Genomic DNA, 26,516 nt, shown 5'->3' with positions numbered 1-26,516 from the left:
ACGCGTACTATTCCGCTATGGGATTTGACTTGTGTCATGTCTTATAAAGCTTTTCACTCTCCTCTCTCATTCCGATGTGAGATTTGCCAAACGTGACATGTAAACTTCTTTTTAAAAAACTTGCCAACCTAGAAACTTACAGGTCCTAGGCGTCCTACCCGCCCTCCGTCATGGGGCGTCACAAGAAAACTACTTTTGGCACCATCAAATCGTTAGTATTCGAAAAGTTATAAAAAGCAATTAGTAAATAATTCCTTTAAGATATGTGATGATGTGTTACGCTACTGAATTATTTGAATGTAGGATCCACTGGAGTGGGGAAACATTAGAAAGTATCATACATATATTTATCAACTTTCACTTTCTAATATTTTAACTGCTCCCGCAGACTCCTTTTATCTCTTTTCCCCCAAATGACATATAATTTCAGTCGTTTTCGTTTTCCATCTTCAGAATATGGAGACACAGCTTACTTTATTCTATTACTCCTATTTCAAATGCTTTATTTTTGTGGTTTAGTGAAACAAATACTTTTGAGTTAATTTTTTTTTTTTTTTTTTTTTTTGGAACTTATTCGGACCAGATATGTATACCAAACCATACTAATATATATATATATATATATATATATATATATATATATATATATATATATATATATATATGGTTAGTGATAAATTGAGGTAAGAATATGTATTAATTAACTATGATTTAACTATAGACTTATATCATGTATCCTTTTCGGGTTGATGCAAAACACTAGGTGCAAATAAAGTTTTATGGGAGGGCAGTAGAGACATTAAGCTTTCTGAGCTAGATTGAGCTACAAGGTTTACTGTATGGATTCACTTCATCTTCTTACTTTTAGGTTACAATGCTGACTCAAAGATTGCAAAAGGAAAGTAGATTAAAGCTCGTGGATACATCATTTCATCATCTCTAAAGGGCAGTCACGTGTCACTGACGGGTCTAAGATTTTAAAATCATGGATGCTCGATAATAATTTCGAAAGAAGAGGAAAAAAAAGTTTAGTCATGGATGCTCACTCAATGGATGCCCCGGCCCACCCTCTAGGCAAGTTAGACGACGGCTTTAGGCCTCATATATTTGGGGGGCCATCTTATAAGTAATAGGATAGCGGATTTTTTCTTTAAATCAAAATTGATTATTTGGTCTCACATTAAACTTCACAAATAAGAGATATTTTATTTAAAATTAGTAGAAATTCATCAAAAACTAAAAGTGTTACTTCTATATTTGATGGCACAATGCCGTAATAAACGTGAACATATATAAAAAAAATAATTTGACCAGTATATTGACAATAAAATGACAAAATCTCAAAAAAAAAATTAAGTTGATTATGCCTACTTCTTATACATAATTATTTTTTCACTTCAAAATATATAACAAATTTAGAGAGTATGCAAAAAAAATATTTAATAATGAAAATTTAAGATCTAGATGATTAAAATCTAAAAAAAAAAAATAATGCCCCGTGAAAGTTTCTTAAAAGAAAATAGTCATTATGACGGTATTGGCTTAGACTTATTCAAATTAAAAGTATTAAGGAAAATAATTAAAGTAGATGATAATACTTTAATAGATATACTGAATCAAATAAAATGATTTGATTCTTTTTCAAATGCCTATATTATTTAGAATAATGTTAGTAGCTCCTGTGTCAACTATCTTTGCAATTTTTAAAAAAAAATAAAATTGATAAATCTTCAATAATGTGTCAAGTGAGATAAAATGGATTGATTATATTATAAATTTAAAAGGGAATTATTATTAAATTTGCATTTCAAATAATAAGAAAATAGAAACTATTAAAAAATATATAATAAAAAAATTAAAAGCTTCTCATTTAAATTTGGCTTTAGGCCACAAATAGTGTTAAGCGTAGGGCAGCCTGGTACACTAAGCTCTCGCTATGAACGGGGTCTGAAGAAGGGTCGGACACAAAGGATATATTGTATGCAGTCTTACCCTGTATTTCTACAAAAGGTTGTTTCCACAACTCGAACTCGTAACCTGGTGATAACATGAAAACAACTTCATTTCATCATCTTTCCTTTTCTAAAAGCATGCTTTTCCGGTATTTGTTAAATTTGTAAAAAAAAGATGTTTTAAGCTCTAGTCGTAAATTTGTGCATGTGGGGACAAGTATATACATGTACTAATGCATAAATGTGAAGATTAACCTTCTATTTTATATGTTTTTATAAAATTTAAACCAATAATGACTTGAGTGGTAAAAGGGTAAAAGTACTACAGCATTGCCTTCCGCAAAGTTAAATCTCACAGCAGTAAGACCGTTAGTATCGTTAGTGACAAAGTTTTACCTCATTTTTCAGAAATGGAGTCAGAACCAAACTGCTAAGCCAACGGCTATGCTGCCGCCCACTCCACTCTCTCGACATCTTTTAATTGAAACTTTTGAAAAATAAAATATTAATAAAAGCGGACGAAGAAACCGGGAACCATTTTTGAACCATTTCAGAAAAAAAATTATAGCCGATTTCGGATATAACAACAAAAAAATAAATAAAAAATGGATAACTAATTTTCCAAATCATCATCTTCTCAGCAGTGGTAATATATAAAATCATCTTTATCAACTCATTTCCCTTTGATTCTTTCCCACCGGTAAAGAATCCACGTACCCTCCTTTGCCAAAAACAAGAAAAACAAATTCCTATTTCTCAGTAAAGCAACCCCCCCACTCCCAAACCCAACATTCTCATTCACTCTTCACATTCTTCTCCCACTCTCCTCATACATTTTCCTTGTCAAATTTTTAAGGGGTGGTCTTGAATTTGAAGCATATCTTAATTAGTACTTGAATTTTCCTGAAGGAAAAAAAAGGAAAAAAAGAGAGGAAAAAGTATATATTTTTAGAAGAATTAATCGGAAGCTCTTGCCTTTTGAGCTTCTTGATCATCATGTTCTTGATCTTCACCTTTTTTTCATAGTTTTTTTTGGGTGTGTGTGTTTGCGTAGCTAGAGGTGTTTGATAATTAGAGCAATAGCATGTTCTGCTGCATTTTGCACAGATATTAATGCCCTGTTTGATATATTGAAGAAAAGGGGGTCCTAACATTCAAAAAATGTCAGCTGTTGATGTGGCTTTTAGTCCTATTCAGGCTAATAGACATATCAACAATGGCCCATTGGACCATTGCAGTAATGAATCAATTGTAATATACATTACTATCGCGGGTTCAGTGACTCCAATGCGTGTATTGGAATCCGATTCAATCGCGTCAGTGAAGCTTAGGATCCAAACAAATAAAGGGTTTGTAATGAAGAGACAGAAGCTAGTATTTGGAGGAAGACAGTTGTCAAGAAATGATTCTCTTGTTAAAGACTATGGTGTCACTGATGGGAATGTTTTGCATTTGGTTCTTAAGCTATCTGATTTGCTTGTTATCAATGTTAGGACCACTAGTGGGAAGGAATTTGAATTTCATGTTGGTAGGCATCAGAATGTTGGGTACTTAAAGCTTAGTATTTTGAAAAGAGGGAAAGATTTTGTTGGCGAGGAGCTTGAGGTTCAGGAGTTTTTCTGTGATGGAGAAAAGCTTGAGGATCAGAGGCTCATTCATGATATTACTAGTACTACTGATGCTGTGATTCATTTGGTGGTTCAGAAAAAAACTGCTAAAGTTCGGGCTAAGCATCTCGAGAGGGATGTTGAACTCTCCGTCGTTGCTGCTAATTGGAATGAAGGACGTGGAGGTGGAGGAGGGGGTGTTGTACATTGTGATGGAAATAGAAATAGTGCATCATCACCTGATAAAAGTAATTCTTTTGTCGAACCAATCATTCTCAATCCGAATAATATTGAACTGCCTTCATCCATTAGGGATATGATTACCTGTGCATTTAATGGTTTGGCAAATGGAAAAACTCCCATTAGATCGTCCGAAGGTTCAGGAGGGACTTACTTCATGCAAGATGTCTCGGGCGACAAGTATGTTGCTGTATTTAAGCCTATAGATGAGGAACCATTAGCTGTGAATAATCCTCAAGGATTACCATTATCATCCAATGGTGAAGGATTAAAGAGGGGAACTAAAGTGGGAGAAGGTGCACTCAGAGAGGTTGCAGCCTTCTTACTGGATCATCCAAAGGCCCCGGGGAGGAGTCGCTCGTTGTACAAAGGGGAGATCGGCTTTTCAGGTGTGGCCCCCACAGTTATGGTTCAGTGCTTGCACGAAGGGTTTCACCATCCGGATGGATTTGAGTGGTTGGCTAAGTACATTAAGGTTGGCTCACTGCAGTTATTTATGAAGAATGAAGGGAATTGTGAGGATATTGGTCCTAGGGATTTTCCTGTGGAAGAGGTCCATAAGATCACTGTCTTCGACATAAGAACCGCTAATGCAGATAGACATGCTGGGAACATACTAATCAGCAGGCATGGAGAAGAAGGGCGAATCGTGCTTACTCCAATAGACCACGGCTACTGCTTGCCTGAACATGTAAGGGCTTATTTTGTTTTTTTTAAAGGCTGTTTGAACGGCCTTTTGAGTGCTATCTTTCAACTTTCATGAAATTGATGATTGGTGATTTAGAAAGTGGTTAGAACTCAAAGAGAAAAATTTCAGAGTTCCAATTCTTTATCTGGTGAATTGATTGTTTAGGTATATATGGAAGTACTTAAAAGTTTCAAGTAGTTTGTTCTCTGCAGGAATGTTACATGCGATGAATTTGGAGGCTTACAAAAGTATGCTTACGCTGTATAAGAGCTAAATATTTACTCCGTATGATGTGCCTGAAATAGAAAATGGTTCAATTGGATGTTTCCTCACTTGTTATTAGATCTAAGTTTCACCACTCGAGTTACTTAGAGGTCTCTAAAGATAAGAATTGATGTTAATTTCTGAAGTATTAACTTGCACTTCATACCATCTATAATAGTGCTCTAGAGTGAAATTTCTTCTCTTAAGAGTCTTGACTTTTTCCTAGATTTCTATTATTACCTGGATGCTTGTTCTAGTTATTCTGTTATCTTGTTGGTATTACTGCATTTTTGACTTTTTCACTACTGCATTTCTCTCTCTATTCTGTTGTGATTGATTGTGCATGCTTCTGTTGAGCCGAGGGTCTATCATACACACTCCCGTCCCGAGACCCCACTTATGGGATTATACTGAGTGTGTTGTTGTTGTAAGAATCTTGACTTTGTACGAATAAATGTGTCTTGCAGTTTGAAGATTGCACATTGGATTGGCTTTATTGGCCACAAGCCCGGGTTCCTTACTCATTGGAAACTATTGATTACATAAAATCATTGGATGCTGAAGAAGACATTGCACTTCTTAAGTTATGTGGATGGGATTTGTCTGTTGAATGTGCTCGTACTCTTCGTATCTCGACCATGCTTCTGAAGAAAGGAGTAGAGAGAGTACTTACTCCTTTTACCATAGGAAGCATTATGTGCAGAGAAACATTGAACAAGGAATCTGTTATTGAGGAGATTGTTAATGAAGCTCAAGATTCCATACTTCCTGGCACGAGTGAAGCTGCATTTCTTGAAAGAGTCTCCAAACTTATCGATATCAGGCTTGAGAAGATAGAGAATTAACTCTTCTCTAGAATTGTAAGTATGTATTTGTTGTATATATACAGTGACCAGTCCATAATATGTAGATGGAACTGAAGGCAGTACCAAAAGGTGGATGACTGACTATGTCGTCTATCGGCAAGAAAACTTGTTTCCTTAAACTTCTGCTCGTTATCAGTTTGATGGTTTCTCTAATATGGGAGAGAAGTTATAATAACTAGTTAAATAAATGGAGTTACTTGATTTAAATGCTAGTTCTTTACTGTATGTTCTTTCTTCCGCTCTGATCCTTTCCTTCAAAGTAACAAGGACTTTTTGATGCAACTGCAGACACTATCTCTCTGCTTTAGTTTAAGAACCTAATAAGTCAAAACATGAATGAATATTCCACAAGGAATTATAGCAGTTTAGTGGTTTGACTCGTGGTAGCGACACTGTTCTGGTTCAGAATACTTAATGGATCAAAGAGATACAAAACTCCACAATAAATAAATGGTAATGTAGTGGTAGCAACTCCAGTTTGGGATACCGAATGGATTAAAATGCAGAATAGTTTACCACAAATTGTTGTGGTTAATGGATAACTTCACTCAACGAAGGTAACTTTATTCTAGAGATGGAGTCCGCACAAACAGGGATCAGGCTGAGCCTGGACTAGAGAAGGGCAAGAGGCTTGATCTGCTTCCAACAGCCCATCCCGGTGGGGCTATTATTTTGGGATTGTTTCACAAATAACCGGTGTTTAATTTTTCTATCAGGTATACATAGATTATACGTAGTTATACATATATTATACATGAATGATACATATATTACACATCCGCCGGCTATTTCTAATTTAAGATGTGAGTCTATTTGAGAGCCTTCTGAATCAACAAAGTGATTGAAATCATCCTTAAAACTCTTCATTTGTTCCTCGTATAAACAATGTGACCCATGGAATCTTAAGCCATGCAAGTGATACATTCAGCCAACAAATGACAGATATTCAAAGGAACTGGACTCCTTTTTTGTTTAGGGCCCCCTTTCAACATTCAATTATTTATTGGTCTAACGAGCTTTCCTAGCCGCATGATGAAAGCAAAATTCAGGTCAAATCCTCCCACATGTTCAATCTTTTTTTAGCGATTTCTCCAAAAGATTTTTAATCATGAATGCAACCTTTAGTTCGCCCATTCATGGACTTGTATTTAATAACTCCAAGAAAAATAATTATTAATCATTGGTCTAATGTGAATTGACTCGAATTACTTAGTGTTGCATAAAAAAGGAATAAAACAAAACTTAGTGTTGCACGCCTAAGAGGGCAGCACAACTCCTTTTCCTTTAGTTAAGTTGAATAAAACCAAACATTGGCATTGACATGATTATGAAATAGGTGGTCGAATGTGGTACTTACTGGTGACAAATAAACCACAACTGCACATGGGGTTACAAGATATTATAATGGATACTCTAAACCAGTCAGCTGCACAATCAACTGTGAGTTGTAGGCATGTTCATCCTTGAGCATAATAAACTTTCCAACTACTAAATAGAAGATATACTGCCAGCAAATTGCTTAACTTAACAGGCTTACACAGTGGACCAGTATAATAATTGAAGCAATAAATATAAATAGTTTCTTTAAACAAATATGATTGTAATGCTGCTAGTTACAAAAGAATAAAAGAACGAATAAATGCCACTATAGGTTTCAGCTAAACGAGCTACTCCATTATTCATCAACTATCCCTGTTTCTTCAGGGCGGAAAAAGTTCCACCACTAGCTTCGGAACTCCAGTTAGAAAAAATATAAATGTTCCGACCATTCTGTAATCCTAGTAATATACGTGGAATCCTTACCCCGAAAAAAGATTGATGGTCTACATGTTGGTGATTAGCAGTAAGGATAAACGAACCAACAGCTGGAATGATGCGATCATGAAAATAAATTGCAGTTAAAGGAGTATACTGCACTGTTAGTTTGATTCTTCAGATCCTTCATAGCCATAAGGGTTTTTACTGGCCCAGTTCCACTGATCGCGGCACATCTCATCAATGCCATACTTTGCCCTGAAAAATAAGCCGGACGTTTAGTACAAAACATATCAAAAGCGGATTAGTATATGTCACAGAGAAAGGGGAGGCAGGAAAGTTCTAGCTGAGGGGCATTATCAGGCTTTACCGCCTCAACAAGCAGTTAAGTAATTAGACGATTAAAGACCAGACATTTGGTGTATGTAGACAGGTAAACAGATTGTTCTCTAGCCGAGGGTCTTATCGGAAACAACCTCTCTGCTCTTCCAGGGGTAGGGGTAAGGTTGCGTACATCTTACCCTCCCCAGACCCTACTTGAAGGAAACTACTGGGTTTGTTGTTGTTGTTGTTGTAGTAGACAGGTAAACAGATTGATATATTAGTTATTATCACTTACCTCCAATTCAATTCTCGTTCTGCTTTCTCTGTTGCTGCATATACAATTTCAGCATCCCCAGGCCGTCGACCAGACATCACCAGTGGAATTTTCTAGAAAAGCAGAATAAGGAGGTATTTAGTGCACCAAGAACACTAATTACTGCTACAGTTACTACTAGAATGTTCCACAATGAGCAAAGCATTTCCGCACAACGTGGACGGTCAGTAACATAACTATCGGTCAGTGAGGATATAAAAAGAGCTAGAATTATGTGTGAACCAAATAAAGCTGTTCAATTATAAGAGAAGTGTGTCCAATTTCTTCCCAGATGAGAAGAACTAGAAGCAACTCTAGCACTCATCCAAATTTGCAGGCATACATCAGATCAGAAAAATTAAACAGGCACCCTACTAAAGAGGCTTAACTTTAATAACTTATCAATATGCATCCAGCCAATCTATTTCATTCTAATTCGATCTAAGAAGAAAAAAATCACGCTCACCATTATTATAATTAGCAATGAAATTTATAACGCCCTCTATTTACGTAAGTGAATAAGGCAAAGTCTCTTCCTCGAATGCGTGACTTATGTCTCTTTTTTCATTTATAAAAGTTTAACTCACTGAACTGGGTGTTCCTATAGAGATGATGCCCAAGGATTAACCGAACTGATTCCAAAAGTACACTACCTTTCCTGATGCCTTCTCAAATGCTGACACCACTTCCAAGACTGACGATCCTTTTCCAGTTCCCAGGTTGTAAACTTCACAGCCTGAAATGATTTAGCAAATCTTAGGTAGAATCCACACCAAGCAGAGAGAAATTTTCCACCTTGGCCTATTAGATAGGTTTACTACTGCTTCATCATACAACAAGAATAATGTCTCTGGAGATATCCAAATAACATTGCCCTAGAAAATGCAAAGACAAGCCAAACTAGAACATGATTTAGTTAAATAGAAGCAGCATGGCAGAATAATATGATCACACCGGATCAAAACTTGATGTTTCTCACATAATACTATCTGTCTAGGATATTAGTGACACTCTCATGTTTAACCATGCCACGGGGAACAAGAATCCAACAGAAGAATTGAAAAATATCTTTCAGGGCAAACAGTCTTCAGAAAAGAAAAGCAAGAGAGCTTTGTGGTCATGGACTCAGAAGCTGCTGGGAAAATTAGCACCAGATAACTTAGACAGAGAAGTAAAATAAGAGTCAAGAAATGGCAAGTACTCACCTGTCAAAGGATCAAACAGCTTCTGCAAAGCAGCAATATGGCCATCTGCTAAATCAACAACATGAATGTAATCACGCACCTGAAAATATTGCCACATGATCAGTCATATGTTCAGGCAAACGACAGCCACATTTTTTCCCATTATCATAACTACAAAACTCTCGGCGCACCTCAATTTTTTCCTACAAGCTAACTAACGATTGAATAAGAAAGAGAAGTGGCCATGCGTCCTTTTTCTAATTTTGTTCCGAGGTACATGGTAGAGAAAGAGCAAGAAAATAGTAAGATGCAAGAGAGTCCACATTCATTTGGACTCATAGTTTCATGCAGCTAGTCAAAGACTCCAATTTGTGCGAGCTAATTTCTCATAATCTAGAACACTTATTAAAAAAACTGATAATCTAGAAAAAAAATCGTTACATAATAGTAGTATCAGAAGTTAACACATTAATAATAATAACTAAGGATTGGCTAATGAAAATTGGGAAGTGGCCATGCGTCCTTTTTCTAATTTTGTTCCGAGGTACATGGTAGAGAAAGAGCAAGAAAATAGTAAGATGCAAGAGAGTCCACATTCATTTGGACTCATAGTTTCATGCAGCTAGTCAAAGACTCCAATTTGTGCGAGCTAATTTCTCATAATCTAGAACACTTATTAAAAAAAACTGATAATCTAGAAAAAATATCGTTACATAATAGTAGTATCAGAAGTTAACACATTAATAATAATAACTAAGGATTGGCTAATGAAAATTGGGACATACCGCTGTACCATCCTTTGTTGGATAATCAGTTCCATAAACTGTCAGTGCTGGTCTCCTGCCAACAGCAACTTGTTGAACAAAGGGCATAAGGTTGTTTGGAATTCCACGCGGATCATCACCAATATAGCCACTTGGATGTGCACCGATAGGATTGAAGTACCGCAACAATATGACTTTCCATTCATGGTCAGAATGGTAGACATCCCGGCAAATTTCTTCGGTGAAGAGCTGAAAATTAAGTCTACTTAGCTTTGAGTATAAACGCATGGCATACGCATAACCAGAATTCTGATATTCAGGAAAAGAAAGAGCACAGACTCCTCTCACACCCCTCTCTCCCTTAAAAGAAAAGGACAAGTGGTATAAAATTTGGCTGCTCAGAACCTCAATGGAGAGGCAGCCAATGAAATACGTTTGAATTTTAGAATCACAGATATTCACTCATAAAATAAGCTGAGCACTGAAATGACCAGATGAGACAACTCAAAAGATACCTTTGTCCTTCCATAAGGATTTGCAGCACTTATGGGAGATTCCTCAGTACACGGAACCTCTTTTGGCCAGCCATAGACAGTAGATGATGATGAGAACACAAGCTGAAGAGTTGACGACAGAAACCAGTAAATACAATAATTTGCAAGGGAGAAAAGATGCATAATTAATATAATCAAAAGAGTATAGAGAAATACATTTTTGCATCCACGCGTTGCCATGACTTCCAGCAGGGTAATTGTACCTGTAATATTATTGTTATAGTACATCAAAGGTTTCTGGCAACTTTCACCCACTGCTTTTAGTCCAGCAAAATGGATAACAGCATCGAACCTGCATTACATATGAAACTGATGTTGAACTAAAGAAATAACGTAAAGCAAGGGAAGCAATAGACAAATACAAACACTTCAGCCATCATGTTGGAAAGTGCTAGACAAGAGCATATTTTCCGGTCAACAGTATATAATTCATGAAAATGTTTATCAAGTTTTCGGCCTATTGTGCCGTAGATAAAAACAACATTGGCTAGAATAACAACGGAATGGTGATCAACAAAGAGGAAGATTGTACAAGAAAAATTCAGAATTAAAGTATCATTATCCTTGCAATTAACATGGTATAACTTACTTGTTAGACTCGAAAAGCTTTTCAACTGCAGGCTTGTCACGCAGATCTATCTGTAGTTTAAGACAAAGCTATAGAAATCAGGAACTTAAATGCAAGAAATGAAGAAACTATCAAGTGCCTGAGGCTTGAAAACATCCTATATTACTGTGTAACAGCTTTTGAAACAGAAAATGACACAAAGATTACAAACTTTTTTTTTTTTTTTATGACAGTGACGTTCGGGCCAGTTTGCACGCACATTGACTATTCCACCGGGTATCTGCTTTCCCACCAACACAGGTTATCGGGTAACTCTAATCACCAAGGCTTAGGAGATAAGAAGAACTCAACTAGTGCTTTTTTGCCTCTGCTGAGGGTTTGAGCCTGACACTTCATGGTTCTCTCCCCCCCCCCCCCACTTCATTGACCACAAAGACTACAAACTCAATACTTCCGAGCAGAGAATTTCCCCAAGTTCAATAGATTTCTGAATTTAATTTCCACTTTAAGCTTTTGCATTGTTAGCTATTTGTCTAATCCAAGTACACAAATGTACACATCTAACATTGGAAGAAGCAAAAAACATGATAAACCATAAATCATCACAGTTGATTAAGACACAGATGCAACATTAAATCAATTCAAAAAATTCAACCCAAACCAAATAAAAATCCAATCTTTTATAATAAGAATCCAATCTTTACACCCAGATATATGTGACTCGACATTTTCAAGAAAACCCACGATTATGGATGAGGAAAAGGGAACGTACATTGTAAAAGGAGAGGTTAGGACCAAATTGACCCGCAAGTTCCTGGACCCTTTTGATAGCAATTGCAGAAGAATTATCCAAATTATCAACCACCACTGTCTTGTAACCACCCAACAGTAATTGTAACACCGTGTGACTCCCAATGTACCCAGCTCCACCTGTCACTAATATATTCTTCGACATTGATCCAAATCAGAATTTCAAAAACAAAGCGAAATATATGGTTTCGATTTGGGTTTGGAGAAGAGAATCTGATGTTATGGTTTTTGAAAAAAGAATGAGACTTGGGAAGAGAGTCCAAAGTCCAATTTTTATAATGGTGATTTGTGAGAATGAAGAGGGAATTTGGTCACCTCTGGAGTGTCATTGGGTGGCAGAATATATGAAAAAGGAATAGCTTTAAGGAAAATAGAGCAAGGGTAGGGCCATGTGGAGAGGAGGTTTCATCACGTCGGTAGTATTCTGAGGAAAAAGATTTGTATCGGCGGCTGCTTTCACTCCACTTACTGTTGTAATTTCACATACGAATCACCAATATTACAGTGAGGTGTCTTCTTTCATTAATTGGGGGATCTGAAAAGTGGAGGGGTAAAGGAGTAATGGAAATGAATGCACATTTATTGTGTCACACAGAGCCCGTTTGCCCAAGCTGCTGCAACAAAACTATGCTTCAACAAAACTAATAGCTCAGGTTCACAATAAGTAAAAAAAGCAAATTGGTCAATTATTGTTGACAAGAGTGAGTACTTATTTTAAAAAGTACTTTTTGTTCATAAGTATTTTTCGTAAAAATACTTTTGAAAATTAGTCGTTTGTGTTTGACCAATTTATTTGAGAAGTACGTTTTGCAAAATTTAATAAGTAAATTATGTTTGGCCAATCTTTTCAAAATGTACTTTTGAGTGTTAAATTACTATAAAGGATGATAAAAGTTTGTTTACAATTAGCATTATTTAAAAAGAGAAATTTTTAATTTTTATTATAAAAGAATTTAACATTTTTTTTATTTTTATGTAATTAGAGTATAAAATATAAAGTAACATGTATTAAAGATTTTAATCAATATAAATATAAGTATATAAAAGCAATAATATTGGTAGTAACATATGTGCTTATAAGTGCATGTATGAAAAATACTACTAATTCTTAAGAAAATAACAAACTGAGTAGTATTGCATTATAATAATTATATTATATGCATGCACGCAAAAAAAAAAAAAAATCTACAATCTGGAGATCACACAATATTGGTATACTATAAAAGAAAAGAAATCATACCTTATGAAGAAAGTGTTTAAATCTAGTGATTAGCCTTGTTAATTCAAAAAGTAAAAGGAGATAAAGAAAAAGAAGAAATAGCGAAAGAGAAAAGAAGAGATCTATTTATATTAGAGAAATTATTCCAAATAGGAATAAGAGAAGAAGAATAAAATAAGGTAAAAATAAAAAAGAGAAGAAAAGATGGTAGAGATAAAAAAGAAGAAGTAAAGGTTAAATTAATAAGGGATAATTTAGGAAATATAATTTTTTGGCACAGATATTTTCGTCTTGAAAACATTATTTTTCAGCTTATGCTTCTTTTTTTTTGGAACAAGGTAGAATTTATAGTTCTTCCCAAAATCAGTAAAATTGTTGCTACTCAAAAGCACTTTTCGTTTTTGGCCAAACACCTCTTATTTTCAAATAAGTACTTTTTTTGGGGCAAAAAAACGCTTTTGGCCTCTCAAAAGCTTGGCCAAACATGCTCTAAGTTTGGACCCCCTTCTGATCGTGCTGATAAAAATTACTTATTTTAAAAAATATTTTTATTTAAAAGTACTTTTTGAAAAAATTCTTTTGAAGAATAATAGTTTGTGTTTTGTCAAATCATTTAAAAAATATTTTTTGCAATACTTGATAAGCAAATTATGTTCAATTAATTTTTCCAAAATGTATTTTGAGAGTCAAATCACCGAAAAAGAACAATACAATATATATTAAATATATTAAACAATGTAAAAATTACAGATATCCAAAGCAAAATGATAGGTATGTGATATTACTTATTATTTATATGATAATATAAATATATCAAAATACATCATTTAGTATAAATTAAAAATATATTAAATAAATTGCATATATATATATATATATATATATATATATATATATATATATATATATATATATATATATATATATATATATATATATAAGGATTTAGGTCTCTTATAGTGGAAAAACTATCCCAAAGAGAAATGGAATAAGGCTTAAATAAAAAATTAATTTGAGAGTATTTGTCGGGGTACTAAATGGAAAACATATTGGTAAAATTTATATCTCAATTTAGGTATGTTATTTTATATTTATTTTATTTACTTAATTGAGAGCATTTGTCCGGATACTGAATTTAAAAAAGAAAAAAATACTTTTTAGCGCATACCAAAAGTATCATTAGAATTTATGGCACTTAATTTTTTATTTTATCCTTTATCACATACTCTTATAGGCCACAAGACTTTTGGGCAGAAAATCCTTTCTTTTCATTGCTTTTAAATTATTAAAATTTAAACAGTGAATCAAACTATATTGTTTTTCGTATATGAATTGGTGTCTTGTTTGGTGTAACTTTTTAATTTGTGTCGGACATCTCTAAGAGAAAGAAAAAAAAAAAAAAAGAGGCCAGAGAGGATGTTTTGTCAAGTTCTGCGGCATTCGGGAAATGATTAGTATCGGCCAGCTGTCTTTTTGGACGGAAATCATTTTTTATGTAGAAACGTAATACTTTATATGAAGTTGTTTGGATTTTAAGAGCTAACAAATTATATTTTGATTATAATTTCTTATATATTTTTTTAAATATTTTAAATTACTAATTCTTGTGACTTATATTACTTTTTATTTAGTTTCTAAATATGTAAATTTTATTTCGAAAAATTAACAAAAATTTATATCCAAATGTATGGTCAAAATTAAAATATTTAAATCTCAAAAAACAAGAAGATGAAGTATTGTATTGTATTACTTCATATTTTATTGCACCTGTGCCTTGTATTCATTTTCGAGAATATTCTTTTTTACAACATGATCAATAGCCAAAGAATATGCTAAAAAGGAACTTACATCTTTTTTTATCAGTAAGATTATTCCCTTATGCTACAATACCTTTTTCACTGTTCGAGGACAGCATAAAATTAAATAGAGATAATTTTAGAGGAAAAAATAAGAATCAAAACATAGATTGATAAAATAGAAGATAACACTTTCAGCGGGGAAAAAAAATCAAGAGATTGACCGCTCTTGAAATTCCTGAAATATTTTCAATAATATAAAAAGACTTTCGATCATCGAAATATCTTTGCTTGTTTCTTTTTGTTTCTTTTCCAATAATTATGGATCTCCAAATAATTTAATCTGAATTAGGAAAAGACGTAGGTGTCAATCATTCTTTGAAATGAAATGAAATGGGTTAAGCCTTTTGTCGTTGTTGTTAACTGTCCGATTGTCACGTAGCATTAGTAATAATTAGCTAAATGTTGTTTCCTCCTTTTTGCCTGTCACGAAGAATTGGCCACGTGAAACCCTATCATCACCACCGACGCAGAAAGAAAAGTATTACATCTGTTCTTTTTTTATTTTATTGGGATTCTTACACTTTCTTCTTTATTTTATTAAATAGGATTTTTACGCAAATAACTAATCGGATTCACTGATTACTTTTTTTTAACAGGTAGGTATATATATATATATGTGTGTGTGTGTGACGAGCGCAAAATCAATATATAAAACTTAAGTTTGCTAGTCAAAGATAGTATAATATTAAATCGTCTCCACAGGATTTGATTTAAATAATGTTCAAATAAATCTTCACGTTAACACTATTCAGGAAAATAAACCTTTGTACTTGAGTTATCAACAAACTAAGAGTGAAAACTAAGATTATCAGTTAAGAATGAATAATGGAAATTGGATAGTTAAGTAACAACGATTGAATATCAATGAGAGAAATAAAGGCTTTGACAAAAAATGTGCTCAACTATTATTCGAGATAATTCTGTGCTAAGCACTCTTAAGTTCTGTTGACTCTTTCGATTTCAATAAATGATTTTAAGGATTCAAATTCTTCTTCCGAATGAATGAAAGTTCCGTTAAACAACCTAATGACAAGTGCTATGAAGCGTTGAATGAATGATCTTACGAAGAACGTTTCTCGACTATTTCTCTAAATTGGGTCAATTGATAACTCTACAAGTTTTTTCTATTACCTATATGAGTCGTGAAATTAACCCAAACAAGATAACAAAATGATAATTGCAGCAACACTTCTATTTCGATTAAAGTAAAACCATAAATAACTTTGTAATTCAATTTAAAACTCTTTCAACGAATTCAAGCAACTGACAAAAATCAAATCCTCAAATAATAATCAAGTCGCATTATTTGTCAATAACCCTAAGAAGGACTACTCCATAGTGGAGAATTTGTTCATCATAAGAGTATTAAGAGAACAAAAAAATATTACAACCCACAAATTTAAACAAACTTTCGTATTGAATGATTTAGATGAAATATTCAAAGTCTATATTGTTTCCTTGACTTCTTCTCTCCAAAAGTTGCTCCAAAATCCAAGATACCTCCTCTATGACACTAAACTTTCTCGGAGGCAGACATGCGTTGCCGTGCATATGGGTGCGCATAACCTCCAGACCGCCTGTGACTTGTGCGCGCTCAGGTGCGTGTTCACATCTTCAGTTGCGCGGCCTCACTTCTCTTTTCTTCATTCCTCATCTAGTTTTTCTCCCACTTCATGCATTATCTGTCCATTGATCATCTCTTCAATACCTAGATCGAAAAGTAACATATTAAGCCACAATTCAGGCTAAATCCCTATCAAATCAATCCAATCCAAGAAACAAAGAAGGTCTAAATATCGAGTAATTTTAAGCTCATCAGTGTGTGTACGGATTATACTATGAATTATATATATTATATAATCTTCGGCTAGTTTTAATTTTAGTCATTAGATGAGCGACTATTTACGTTAATTTCTTATTGTTTTATTTATTTGAGCATAAAGTTTAAGAAAAAAAAATTGGTACAACTAAAAATATTCTCAAAATATATGATATTAATAGCATGTTAGGCCAAGCTGGAAAAATCAGCTTATTTTGAGAAGTGTTTTTTTTCAAAAGCACTTTTCGTGAGAAGCTGTTTGTGTTTGGCTAATTAATTTGAAAAGCACTTCTAAGCAACAATTAGTGGCCTTGGCTAAGCTTTTAAAAAATACTTCTAATAGCCTGTTTGACCAAGTTTTTTGGGGGGCCAAAAGTGCTTTTTTTTTTTTTAGCCAAAAGTGCTTCTTTCCAAAAAGTGAGATGTTTGGCCAAGCTTTTAGTAGGAAAAAAAAATGCTTTTGAGGAGAAGCAGAAGCAGTTTTTGAAAAGCAGAAAAAAGTAGCTTCTCTCCAAAAGCACTTTTCTCAGAAGCACTTATGAGAAAATACACTTAGAAACAGTTTTTAAAAGCTTGGCCAAACCCTAATTACTGCTTAAAAGTACTTTTCAAATTAATTAGCCAAACACAAATTTCTTATCACCAAAAGTACAAACACTTTTCAAAATAAGCTGATTTTAGAAGCTTGGCCAAACAGGCTATAAGTGTATTTTTCTGCTTTTTAAAAAAGTGGTTCTGGGAAGAAACTACTTTTTTCTGCTTCTACTCAATAGCATTTTTTTCCTTCTAAAAGCTTGGCCAAACACTTCAACTTTGAAAAAAAAGTGCTTTTTAAAATAAAAAAAAAGTACTTTTCAGCTTGGAGAATCTTGGCAAAACAGGCTATAAATATGTCATGACTTTACTGTGAATACAAAATATCTTATTAAAGATAAAATGCAAAGGCCAAAGTTTAAAAAAATCAATATTAACAAATGTCAATCGTTTTGAAACAAATTTAAAATATAAAGAGTGTTATGTAAAATGAAATAAGAAAAGTAAATACTAAGGGGTCGTTTGGTTTGAATACGGCTTATGCCGGGATAAGTTATGCTTGGATAAGTTATGATGTGATTAGTTATGTTGGGATTAGTTATGCTGTGATAAGTTATGCTGTGATTAGTTATGCTGTGATTAGTTATCGTGATATTATTTTTTATCCACTGTTTTAGTATGTTGTATTAAAATGATAATTGCATAATTTTTAAGAAGAAGGTATAAGTTATTCCGACACTAATTACCCCACACTCTACAAGGTATAAGTTATCCCCTGGTTTGCTAACCAAACAAAGTATTAAGGTGATATTAATTTTTTATACGAACACTATACCTTCTTATATCTCATACCAAACGACCCCGTAAGAGAAGAAATGGTGGAGCGTCGGAATTTTATTTCAACAACATTCTCTTCCTTTTGGATAGTTATTTTCTGGAAAAAGAAAGAGAGAGAAAGATCGGTAAAAGCTGAAGGTTTGTAAGTAAAAGTCGAGGATTTGAACTTCACTTGAAACATACATACAAACCACAACTTCAGAATGTTTAAACTTGTAAACATTTTTCTACAAATTTTGCTTTAAACTAAAAAAGTACGAACTTCAAAAGAGTTGCAATTTCAAGAATTACACAAATAATCGCCAAAGAGTTTACATGATGTATCTTCTGTTGTTCTTCTTTTTCTGTTTTTTTTTCCCAATAAACAATATCTTTACAGATCAACAAAAGAAAGATAAATGAGCCGTAAAGTATGGATCACTTGTGAGTTCTGAGAATCCCTTGTGATACAAGTTCTCTTCCCTTTACGACCATTCCTAATTGAAAACTTCAGAATCTCTGGCTATTAAACTTATGAAAGCCTCTGGTAATGATAACGTATGAAACCCAGAAATGAACATCTGTTTGATCCAGCATACGTCGATAACAAATTGCCAAATACAATGAAATGAACCAGTAAGGTTGGATATTTACTCTTGGTACAATTATGCACAGTAGTTATCATCTTTCTAAAATCGTTTCTGTAGTTATGGGTTCAGAACTAAGAAGCCTTTCGGCCTCATCGTTTGCCTCTGCTTGGATTATCCATTTCTGCAATAATGGACGAATTACAGTATCAATGCCAAGACTAAATGGTGTTTAAACTGGTTATTATAATAAACACAGTACTTAGTAAACGACACATACTTCCTCAAGATTTTCAAGCTCCATTATTTGTTGTATTTGTTCAGCAATATTTTCCTGCATAAAGTAAAGAAGAAAGAAATACCTCCACTATAGTTTACACGTGTTTAAAGAAAAGGGAATGTCTAAATTCGAGCAAAATGATCCTTACCGCATTCCCTGCTGCTTCAGCAGCAAGAACATCTGAATCCATCTCTACTTCAATTTCTATGATGGAAGAAATCTGCAATAGACAAGGCATATTATTCATAAATTCCAGAATTCATGTTACATGGTAGTATTTGACTTTAAAATGATCCAACCGGGCATTTCTGGAAAGATAACTCACTCTTGCATAGCTTTCAATCAGCTCGATCCTTCTCCTAAGGGATCTTTCCAAGCTTTCGCGCACCCTTTTCACCCTACTTCTCCGGGCCCTTAAATCATAGAGAAAGCCTTGTAATGAGTGACAAAACAAGCATGCACATTTTAGTCTAAACATAAGTTAATAATAATAAAAAACAAAGGTATAAGAGATTTAAGAGGCTTTACCGATAAGAAGGTTCTCCAACAGCAAAGATTTTGTTTTCCAGTTGGCACATGCGAGCCAACATCCAGACCTGCAAAATGAGTAAACAGACTTTACTTCAAAACACACGGTCAAGACAATAAATCATACAAGGGGTTGATTCCGGAGTGCTTCTAGAAATCAACTAATGATGCAAATCTATGTCATTGAACTTGTTTAAAGATGAACTCATAAAAAAGATATTGCCTTTTTATGCAGACCATGTTTTAACACTCAATGGAAGGTGATAGCAAACTCAATAATAATTAATGAGCGAGACAAATAATATTTAAGGACAATGCATATGTTCCACAAGCATGAATTCTGGTGCATGGGAATTTTGACAGCAAAATGAGAGGACTTTACGAATAAAAATATCAATGGTATTCGCACGACTTTATGGTAACATTATGCTGCTTCCTACTTTTTCTAAAACAGATAAGAATTCCTTTTTAAGTACAAAACTAACTGCCAACTAAAATTTTCTACAAAAGAAATAGAACCATATATGTATAACCAGAGGCAGATGCAGGTCACAAAGTTCACTCGACAATCGTTAACAGGGCAATGGAGCAATAGCAGAGAACAAGGTAATTCATTGATGAGACTCAAGAGTGAATGACTAGGTTTTTTATGTATGAGAGAGAGAGAGAGAGAGAGAGAGAGAGAGAGAGAGAGAGAGAGAGAGAGAGAGAGAGAGAGAGAGAGAGAGAGAGAGAGAGAGAGAGAGGTACAAAGGAATGAGGTTGTGACAATGGAATATCCAACTAACGAGTCAATATCTTTAAGCAATTGCTTTTGCCTAGAAAAAGCATTGATAAAGATCCCCTTAAGGCAATCACTATAGAACCTGTTTGCCTACTTTTGAACTAACATATAAAATGAACGAAGTATAAAATCAAAAGGCATTAAACAATTTTTAAAAAGAACACAGGAGCATCAATAATAGAAATGCTTTCGTCCCATCAAAACAGCTAGCTGTTGAACTCAAACATGTAAGTGTTATTTATAACTATCTTCGTTTAAGTGTCTCATCTATGCCAAGGGCCAGAGGCGGAGAATTGACTTTCAGAAAAACAAATCTTTAAAAAAATGGAAATGTTGTTGGAATGATTTGAACTGACAAAATTTCCTTATGAATCGACACTAAGAATCTTCTATACTGCACCACCTATTCCTTTGTGGCAGTGGGTGCATAATTTTTTCTTTGTAGATTTAGCCAAAATGACTTTTTAAGAAGATATCAACCCTAGCCCCTACTTACTATTTGGAAAGTTCTAGTCATCAATGGACAAAGGAAGTGCGAAAGCATGTGGCTGTCAACCCAAGTATGCAGGTGTGAAACAAGGCGACTTAGCAAACCTATCACAGTTCTTATTCTTTCTTTTTTATTTCAGTTGCCTTTTATCTTTTCAGGGACCTGGCAGGAAATTCATTGAGAGCTTGTTGGATGTAAATGCTACCAGAGAACAAGTGACTTAACACAGTTGCACAGGAGAAGTATACCTCATTCTCGGCAGATACTTTCAACTCCTTTATCCGTGATTGGAGCACATCATACTGAGATAAGAGTTGCTGCCTGATGGCAATGGTATCAACTAATCTCTGAGGAAGCTATCACCAAAAAGTAGAGAAAAATAAGTTTCTGCTGTCTCCTTTTTCCTTTGTGTGGGGGTCGGGGAACCCCAGAAGGAGTATGTTTGTCAAAATCTTAAATAAGCTTGTGAATACAGAACAAACTCCAGCAAAGCAAATATGACCATTCTATAAAAAGAAACTCAACCTATAATTTTTACTTCTCTGACTTAATGCAATAGGGAAAAAGAAAGGCAGGTGCAAAATGTGAATGTAGGAAGATAGTTTCTGTGTTCTCCTTTCCTTTGTAGTTTCTGCTCTCCTTTTTCTTTGCGTGTGGGTTGGGGAACCCCAGAAGGAGTGTTTGTCGAAATCTTAAATAAACTTGTGAATACAGATTTCAGATATCATCCTTCAACCATGAAATTAAAAAGAAAAAAAAAAATAGCATACCTTGCTGAGTTGGGGGAAAACCAGATTATTTAAAGTGGCCCCAAGAGTGATTGAGGAAACTGCAGCAACTGTTATTATCTGAGGCAAGTTGGGATCTATCATTCCAGAGGCAGCATCTCCAGTGGCAAATACAGCAAGGAGAGGAACGAGGATAGAAGGGTTTAATAAAGATGGGCCTTTATCTTTTTTGGGCGCTCTGAGTAAGGGTGATGCACGGCCATCTCTATGGTTAGTCAAGCACAAAGGCTCTCCTGGGTAGACGTTTGGAGCTTTAGGATTAAACTTTAGCGGACCCACCTCTCGGTAAACATTTGGTGGTGCTGCTACAGCAATGGTCACTCTCTCACCTTCTTGTGCAGGAAGATCAACTGTTTCAGTAGCAAATCTGTGTGTCCGTGCCATCCCAGATGGGGTCTCCACCTACAGAAAGTGGTAGAATTGATTTCAAGAAGCCTCTTCTAAGAAATATGAAAAGTTTGGTCGATAAGAATTGTCTCAAAATAATAGGAGTAAGAACTCCATTACAGGAAAAAAGTAGAAAAGATCCAGGTGAAGGTGGAGAAACTAGAAAATACTACTGACATACAATCTTCCAAAAGAAATGTACCACAATAGAATGAACAGCAGCTGGAATGTTTTGTTTCATTGGCAGGAATCTTAGTCCCCTTCTCCATGCAGGAATTTCCATGCTGCGTTCGGCAGGAGGAGAACCTTAGAAAAAGTGAATGTCCCAGGATCAACACCATACACTAACATACTTCTCATGACAAACATCAGAACAAGAGTAAATTAGTAATAATATGTTTGACCTAAGCACTGAAATAAAAAGAATAGCATCTGACCTTGATGAAAAATCGAAAAATAAATAGTGTAAAAACAATCATGCAGTTGTCTGAGTGTTGCTTGACTTTTTATTTTTTGGTGATATGTTTATAATTTGAAATAATTGGTACAGAGTCTCCTTTCGATGTTTTAATGAAGTACAACCGCTTCAATCAAAAGACAATGGATCACACAGTAGCTAAAGAAAACCAACCTAATTTCTTCTGACTCTATACTAATAATGTTGCCTGAAACGAGCTCATACTGGTAGCGGCATTTTGAACAGGAAACAACCTGCAGAAGTGGGTTTCTTACGTCATGTACTAGAAATAAACTACAAGAGGCAAACTGAAGTTAAAAGTGGAGAAACTACTGTAATGATTATGTTAAAATGGTTTAGTATTCCATAAGACTGATGGAATGTTTTTGTTTATACATAATCCACACAATAACTGACCAGGTTGATCAGCAATGCCTAGTATAAATTGCATGCAGAGGAGCATCTGTTCTCAATAGCAACAACAAACTATTCATCATAACAAGAAACAGACTACTAAAATTGCCTTTTCTTAAACCACCTCAAAACATCATATCTTTTTATTGTGGCCAGAAACTGGTAAATAAGTATAGCCAGCAAGCCAACTCTATCCTCTGTGGAACTCGTTGGTTGATCCTAAGCAGCTCAAATTACCACTAACAACATTTTATTGTAAAGAACCCATACAATCTTGAGTACTTTTTCGCCTACCTGGATACCATCTTGTGGCTGAGCAACAGAAACAGCAATCATGCAACTTGGACATCGCACGACTTTGCCGAAGAGAACCTGCTAGACACCAAAGTTGCATGTTACTTTATGAGTAATCAAACGACAATAAAAGCTGAGTAAAAAGAACCCATACTCTAATTAATTCGAAAAAGATTTTTTCATGAGTCTTCTTATACCTTCCCACATTTCGATATGTGATTGATAAGGATAAAATTACCAATAGCAGATTCTTGAGTAATATCAGTGAGATGCCAGCAAGTTTATTTTCCCTATTGAGAGAAGAGTGTCCAAATTTCAGAGGAAAATTGATCATAAAAGTTCTTTGAGTATAGCCTACCTTTGAAATCTTACGCGTTAGGATTTCTAGCGGAAACGTTATTAATCTAAGTGGGCTTAAATTTGCTCTGACAGCATTGGTATCATACCACAGGACATAAAAGGACAACTCATTTATACCCAGGACAGTATATGGGATTGTCTAGCATGGAAGACATTTGAATGTAGGACAATTCCATTTAAATTAAGAACTGAAATTGAAACTTATTTCATTAGAAAATTGAGACAAAGAAAGAGAAACGGGGAATGTGTTTTTCCTTCAGCCAACTGCAAATACAAGAATTTATGGTAGAAAAGTACTATATCGCACTTTAAAAGACAAGTGGTTGAAAATATAAGAATAAACTAAACATATAAGACTTCAGATCAACAAGCTAAGCATGTAAGACTTCAGATCAACTCTTTTAATTGACTATTATTGTACAACCAGTTGTCCCATCATTTTTTCAAGGAAGATGTGCGCTAGTGTGCTGTTAATATACGACAACTACAAATATAAGTAAAACATTTATAGATTCAAACTCATATCTTGACTAAGTAAACAAAGTTAACAAGATAGAATGATGATTCATATAGTTATACTGTCTAGGGTAGAACTGAAAGTTAAGTGATCCATACAATTCTTGTATAGCATGTTTTACCTATGAATAAACTTATAAATACATAGTTCATTCCTTGCATTTTTCTCATCCAAAATTCCAAAGTGGTTTATCAGGTACGAAAGTAATGACATTACTGATTCAAAATGAACTACTTATCTGGATGGAATAGTCGTAATACATTTAATCTACCACAGAAAATTCTTCATACTGGCTTGGTGCTCATACAGAGAGATGATCAACTGTGTATCATATCCAAAGTGCACAACTCTAACACATTAAGATACTTAGAGCAGACTAAAACAAAAGCAAGTTGGTGTGGGTGAAGAAATTACTAACCTCTTCACTAGGATAAATGCCCACTCGACAAACAGTGGCGATGATTCTAAGGGCGTCTGAAACCCTCAGCACTGTTGCAAGTCCTCGAACTAACAAGGTATATGTAGTAACATCTGGCCTTGACCACCTCCATCTATCATAGGACAGGCCTCTGTCTAAACCAGTTGTCCCTTAAATATGGGCAAGTCAAGTGAATCAATAATTTGGGATATCAATGAAAAACGATCAGAAAGATACAAGAGAATCATAGTGAGAGACAGTACTGCATATCATAACAACTTGCGATGAGCCGATGACAGTTCCATATCTTTTATTCATCTCATCCTCATATCTGAAAGCTTAACTTTATTATCTAAGGAGCTTGCTCACAGCAGTGATTCCGCTCCTATCGGGGAGGGGGGACGGATGCATAGTTCATACTCTCACCATTCCATTTAATATGAAGGTTAAGGGACATGAATTTTAAGATGTTTTGATGAAGATGAAGTTTAAGATCTTCATTTGACTTATTTATAGTATTAGTGATATTGGAACAAAATATTAAAATAATAGATTGAAATGTTAGTTTGCTCAAGAAAATTCACATTATCATTTAAAATTAAGATTATTTAATGAACTTAAAGTCTTGAAAGTTGAGAAAGTTATATATAAACTGAATGGTGTCAAACAACTTGAAACGGATAAGAGTAACTTCTAATGATCTTGAAAAAGTTTTTATCAAATTCACAAGTCATCGAGTAACACAAAAGTTGTGTTTTTTCCTTTGATACCAAAAAGCAATGATCATAGCAGGTGCTTCATTGCCAAGATATATTGTGAAAGGCCATGGAATCACTTCCTTAAGAATAATATTTGCCTTCAACATGCGAGTTAAATAGTCATTTAGTCACGTCGCATTAAATACATCTAAGTTCCAACTTCAGATGGAAACAATGAACAAAGTTCACCCCACGAAAGCAACCCCCACTTACTTAGATGTCACAAACAGCACACAAAACTTTGCATTATTCGAAATATATTTTGCGATCAGTTACATCTCCTCACAGTGGCGGAGGGAGAGTGTTACCTACGGGGACGAACCCAGTAGCTTTTTGCTTAGACATTTGTATTTGTGTTAGAAAATCTATTAAATATATATAAATACTTAATTGTGAACCCAGTAACTAACGAGTTATGGGTTCGATTGCAAATTCAGAACCCATAAATTTTAAATCCTAGCTCCACCTCTGTCTCCTCAAGTCTTTTGGAAGAACCATCAAGCATTCGCCTTTCTTTAAAACAACTAAACCTCTCACTTCCTACAACCCGCAGAATAGGATAACGAAAACCATAAAATATTACCCCCTCATTTCAACTTATACATGACATAGTTTGACTAACACAGAGTTCAAGAAAGAAATGAAATTTTGACATTTGTGATCATGTCATAATATTTTGTATGGTTATAAAAGTTTGTCATTAAGATAAAATGGAAAGTTCAAGTTAAATTATTAATGTGTAATTGTTTTCAGAATGGGCTAATAATGAAATGTACCAGGATCAAAGGTGGAACGCATAGCATCAAAGACAGAGAGTGCCAAGTCAGCATTACTACGATCAAGTGCGGCGGAGATAATCAAACAGCAATCAGAAGCGCTAACTACACCACCGTTTTCCCCAATCTTTTGGGATATTATTTCCAATACTTCACTTGCATCTTTGGCAGCAGAAATCCGACTAATCAATTCATCATCTAACAACTCCGACTGCACCTTGTTTTCACCCTCGGCCTCACTCAACGAAGCTTTCGGCTTCAAGCTGAAGGTTTTTGAGGAACAAGAGTAAGAAAAAGGGAGATTTTTCGAGAAATAAGTTTGATAGACGGCAGAAGGGAGGAGAAAATAGTAATTTTGGGAACGGTGGGAAGGGAAAGAGAAGCAGGGAAAGGAAGGAGAAAACAAGCAGAGAGTCATGTGGGATTTTTCTGTTTGGATAATGCTGAGATTGTGTAACGAGGCGAACTATATCTGCTGAAGCTGGAGATTAGGAACGAGAGGTTGTTATTGGGAGGGAACATTGGAAATGGAAAGGGCGGGG

The 26,516-nt window shown here is 34.6% G+C and overlaps 3 protein-coding genes across 6 annotated transcripts; 1 reads left to right on the top strand and 2 right to left on the bottom strand.

Moving 5' to 3' along the window:
• The first annotated feature begins 2,547 nt into the window (after positions 1–2,547).
• LOC107807144 (phosphatidylinositol 4-kinase gamma 4) lies at positions 2,548–5,824 on the top strand. Its single transcript, XM_016631473.2, has 2 exons — positions 2,548–4,490; positions 5,219–5,824. Exons 1-2 carry the CDS (start codon positions 3,114–3,116, stop codon positions 5,594–5,596), a joined length of 1,755 nt encoding a protein of 584 aa, XP_016486959.1. The 5' UTR covers positions 2,548–3,113; the 3' UTR covers positions 5,597–5,824.
• A 1,350-nt stretch (positions 5,825–7,174) lies between these two features.
• Positions 7,175–12,507, bottom strand: LOC107807145 (UDP-glucose 4-epimerase GEPI48). The gene is made up of 9 exons (XM_016631474.2): positions 11,852–12,507; positions 11,101–11,150; positions 10,668–10,803; positions 10,473–10,574; positions 9,979–10,206; positions 9,215–9,293; positions 8,663–8,745; positions 7,992–8,083; positions 7,175–7,630 (listed from the first exon to the last, which is right to left on the bottom strand). The coding sequence occupies exons 1-9, from the start codon at positions 12,032–12,034 to the stop codon at positions 7,537–7,539; spliced, it is 1,047 nt and encodes a 348-aa protein (XP_016486960.1). The 5' UTR covers positions 12,035–12,507; the 3' UTR covers positions 7,175–7,536.
• Positions 12,508–18,379: 5,872 nt separating this feature from the next.
• Positions 18,380–26,455, bottom strand: LOC107807139 (uncharacterized). Of its 4 annotated transcripts, none has more exons than XR_012699414.1 (12): positions 25,975–26,455; positions 24,441–24,610; positions 23,146–23,223; positions 22,612–22,691; positions 22,162–22,264; positions 21,576–21,995; positions 21,054–21,161; positions 19,532–19,599; positions 19,329–19,435; positions 19,152–19,223; positions 19,004–19,057; positions 18,380–18,907 (listed from the first exon to the last, which is right to left on the bottom strand). XR_012699414.1 is itself a non-coding variant. In XM_016631458.2 (12 exons), exons 1-12 carry the CDS (start codon positions 26,390–26,392, stop codon positions 18,818–18,820), a joined length of 1,749 nt encoding a protein of 582 aa, XP_016486944.1. In that variant the 5' UTR covers positions 26,393–26,453; the 3' UTR covers positions 18,380–18,817. The 4 variants fall into 4 exon arrangements, 2 of the variants coding, with proteins under 2 accessions (XP_016486944.1, XP_016486945.1); XR_012699415.1 differs by having other exon boundaries at positions 22,183–22,264; positions 25,975–26,454; XM_016631458.2 differs by having other exon boundaries at positions 19,329–19,416; positions 25,975–26,453.
• Between the last annotated feature and the right edge of the window lie 61 nt (positions 26,456–26,516).

Source organism: Nicotiana tabacum, chromosome 15 (genome assembly GCF_000715075.1).
Source record: "Nicotiana tabacum cultivar K326 chromosome 15, ASM71507v2, whole genome shotgun sequence".
Classification (NCBI taxonomy): Eukaryota; Viridiplantae; Streptophyta; class Magnoliopsida; order Solanales; family Solanaceae; genus Nicotiana; species Nicotiana tabacum.
This window is presented reverse-complemented; position numbering and strand designations above follow the sequence as displayed.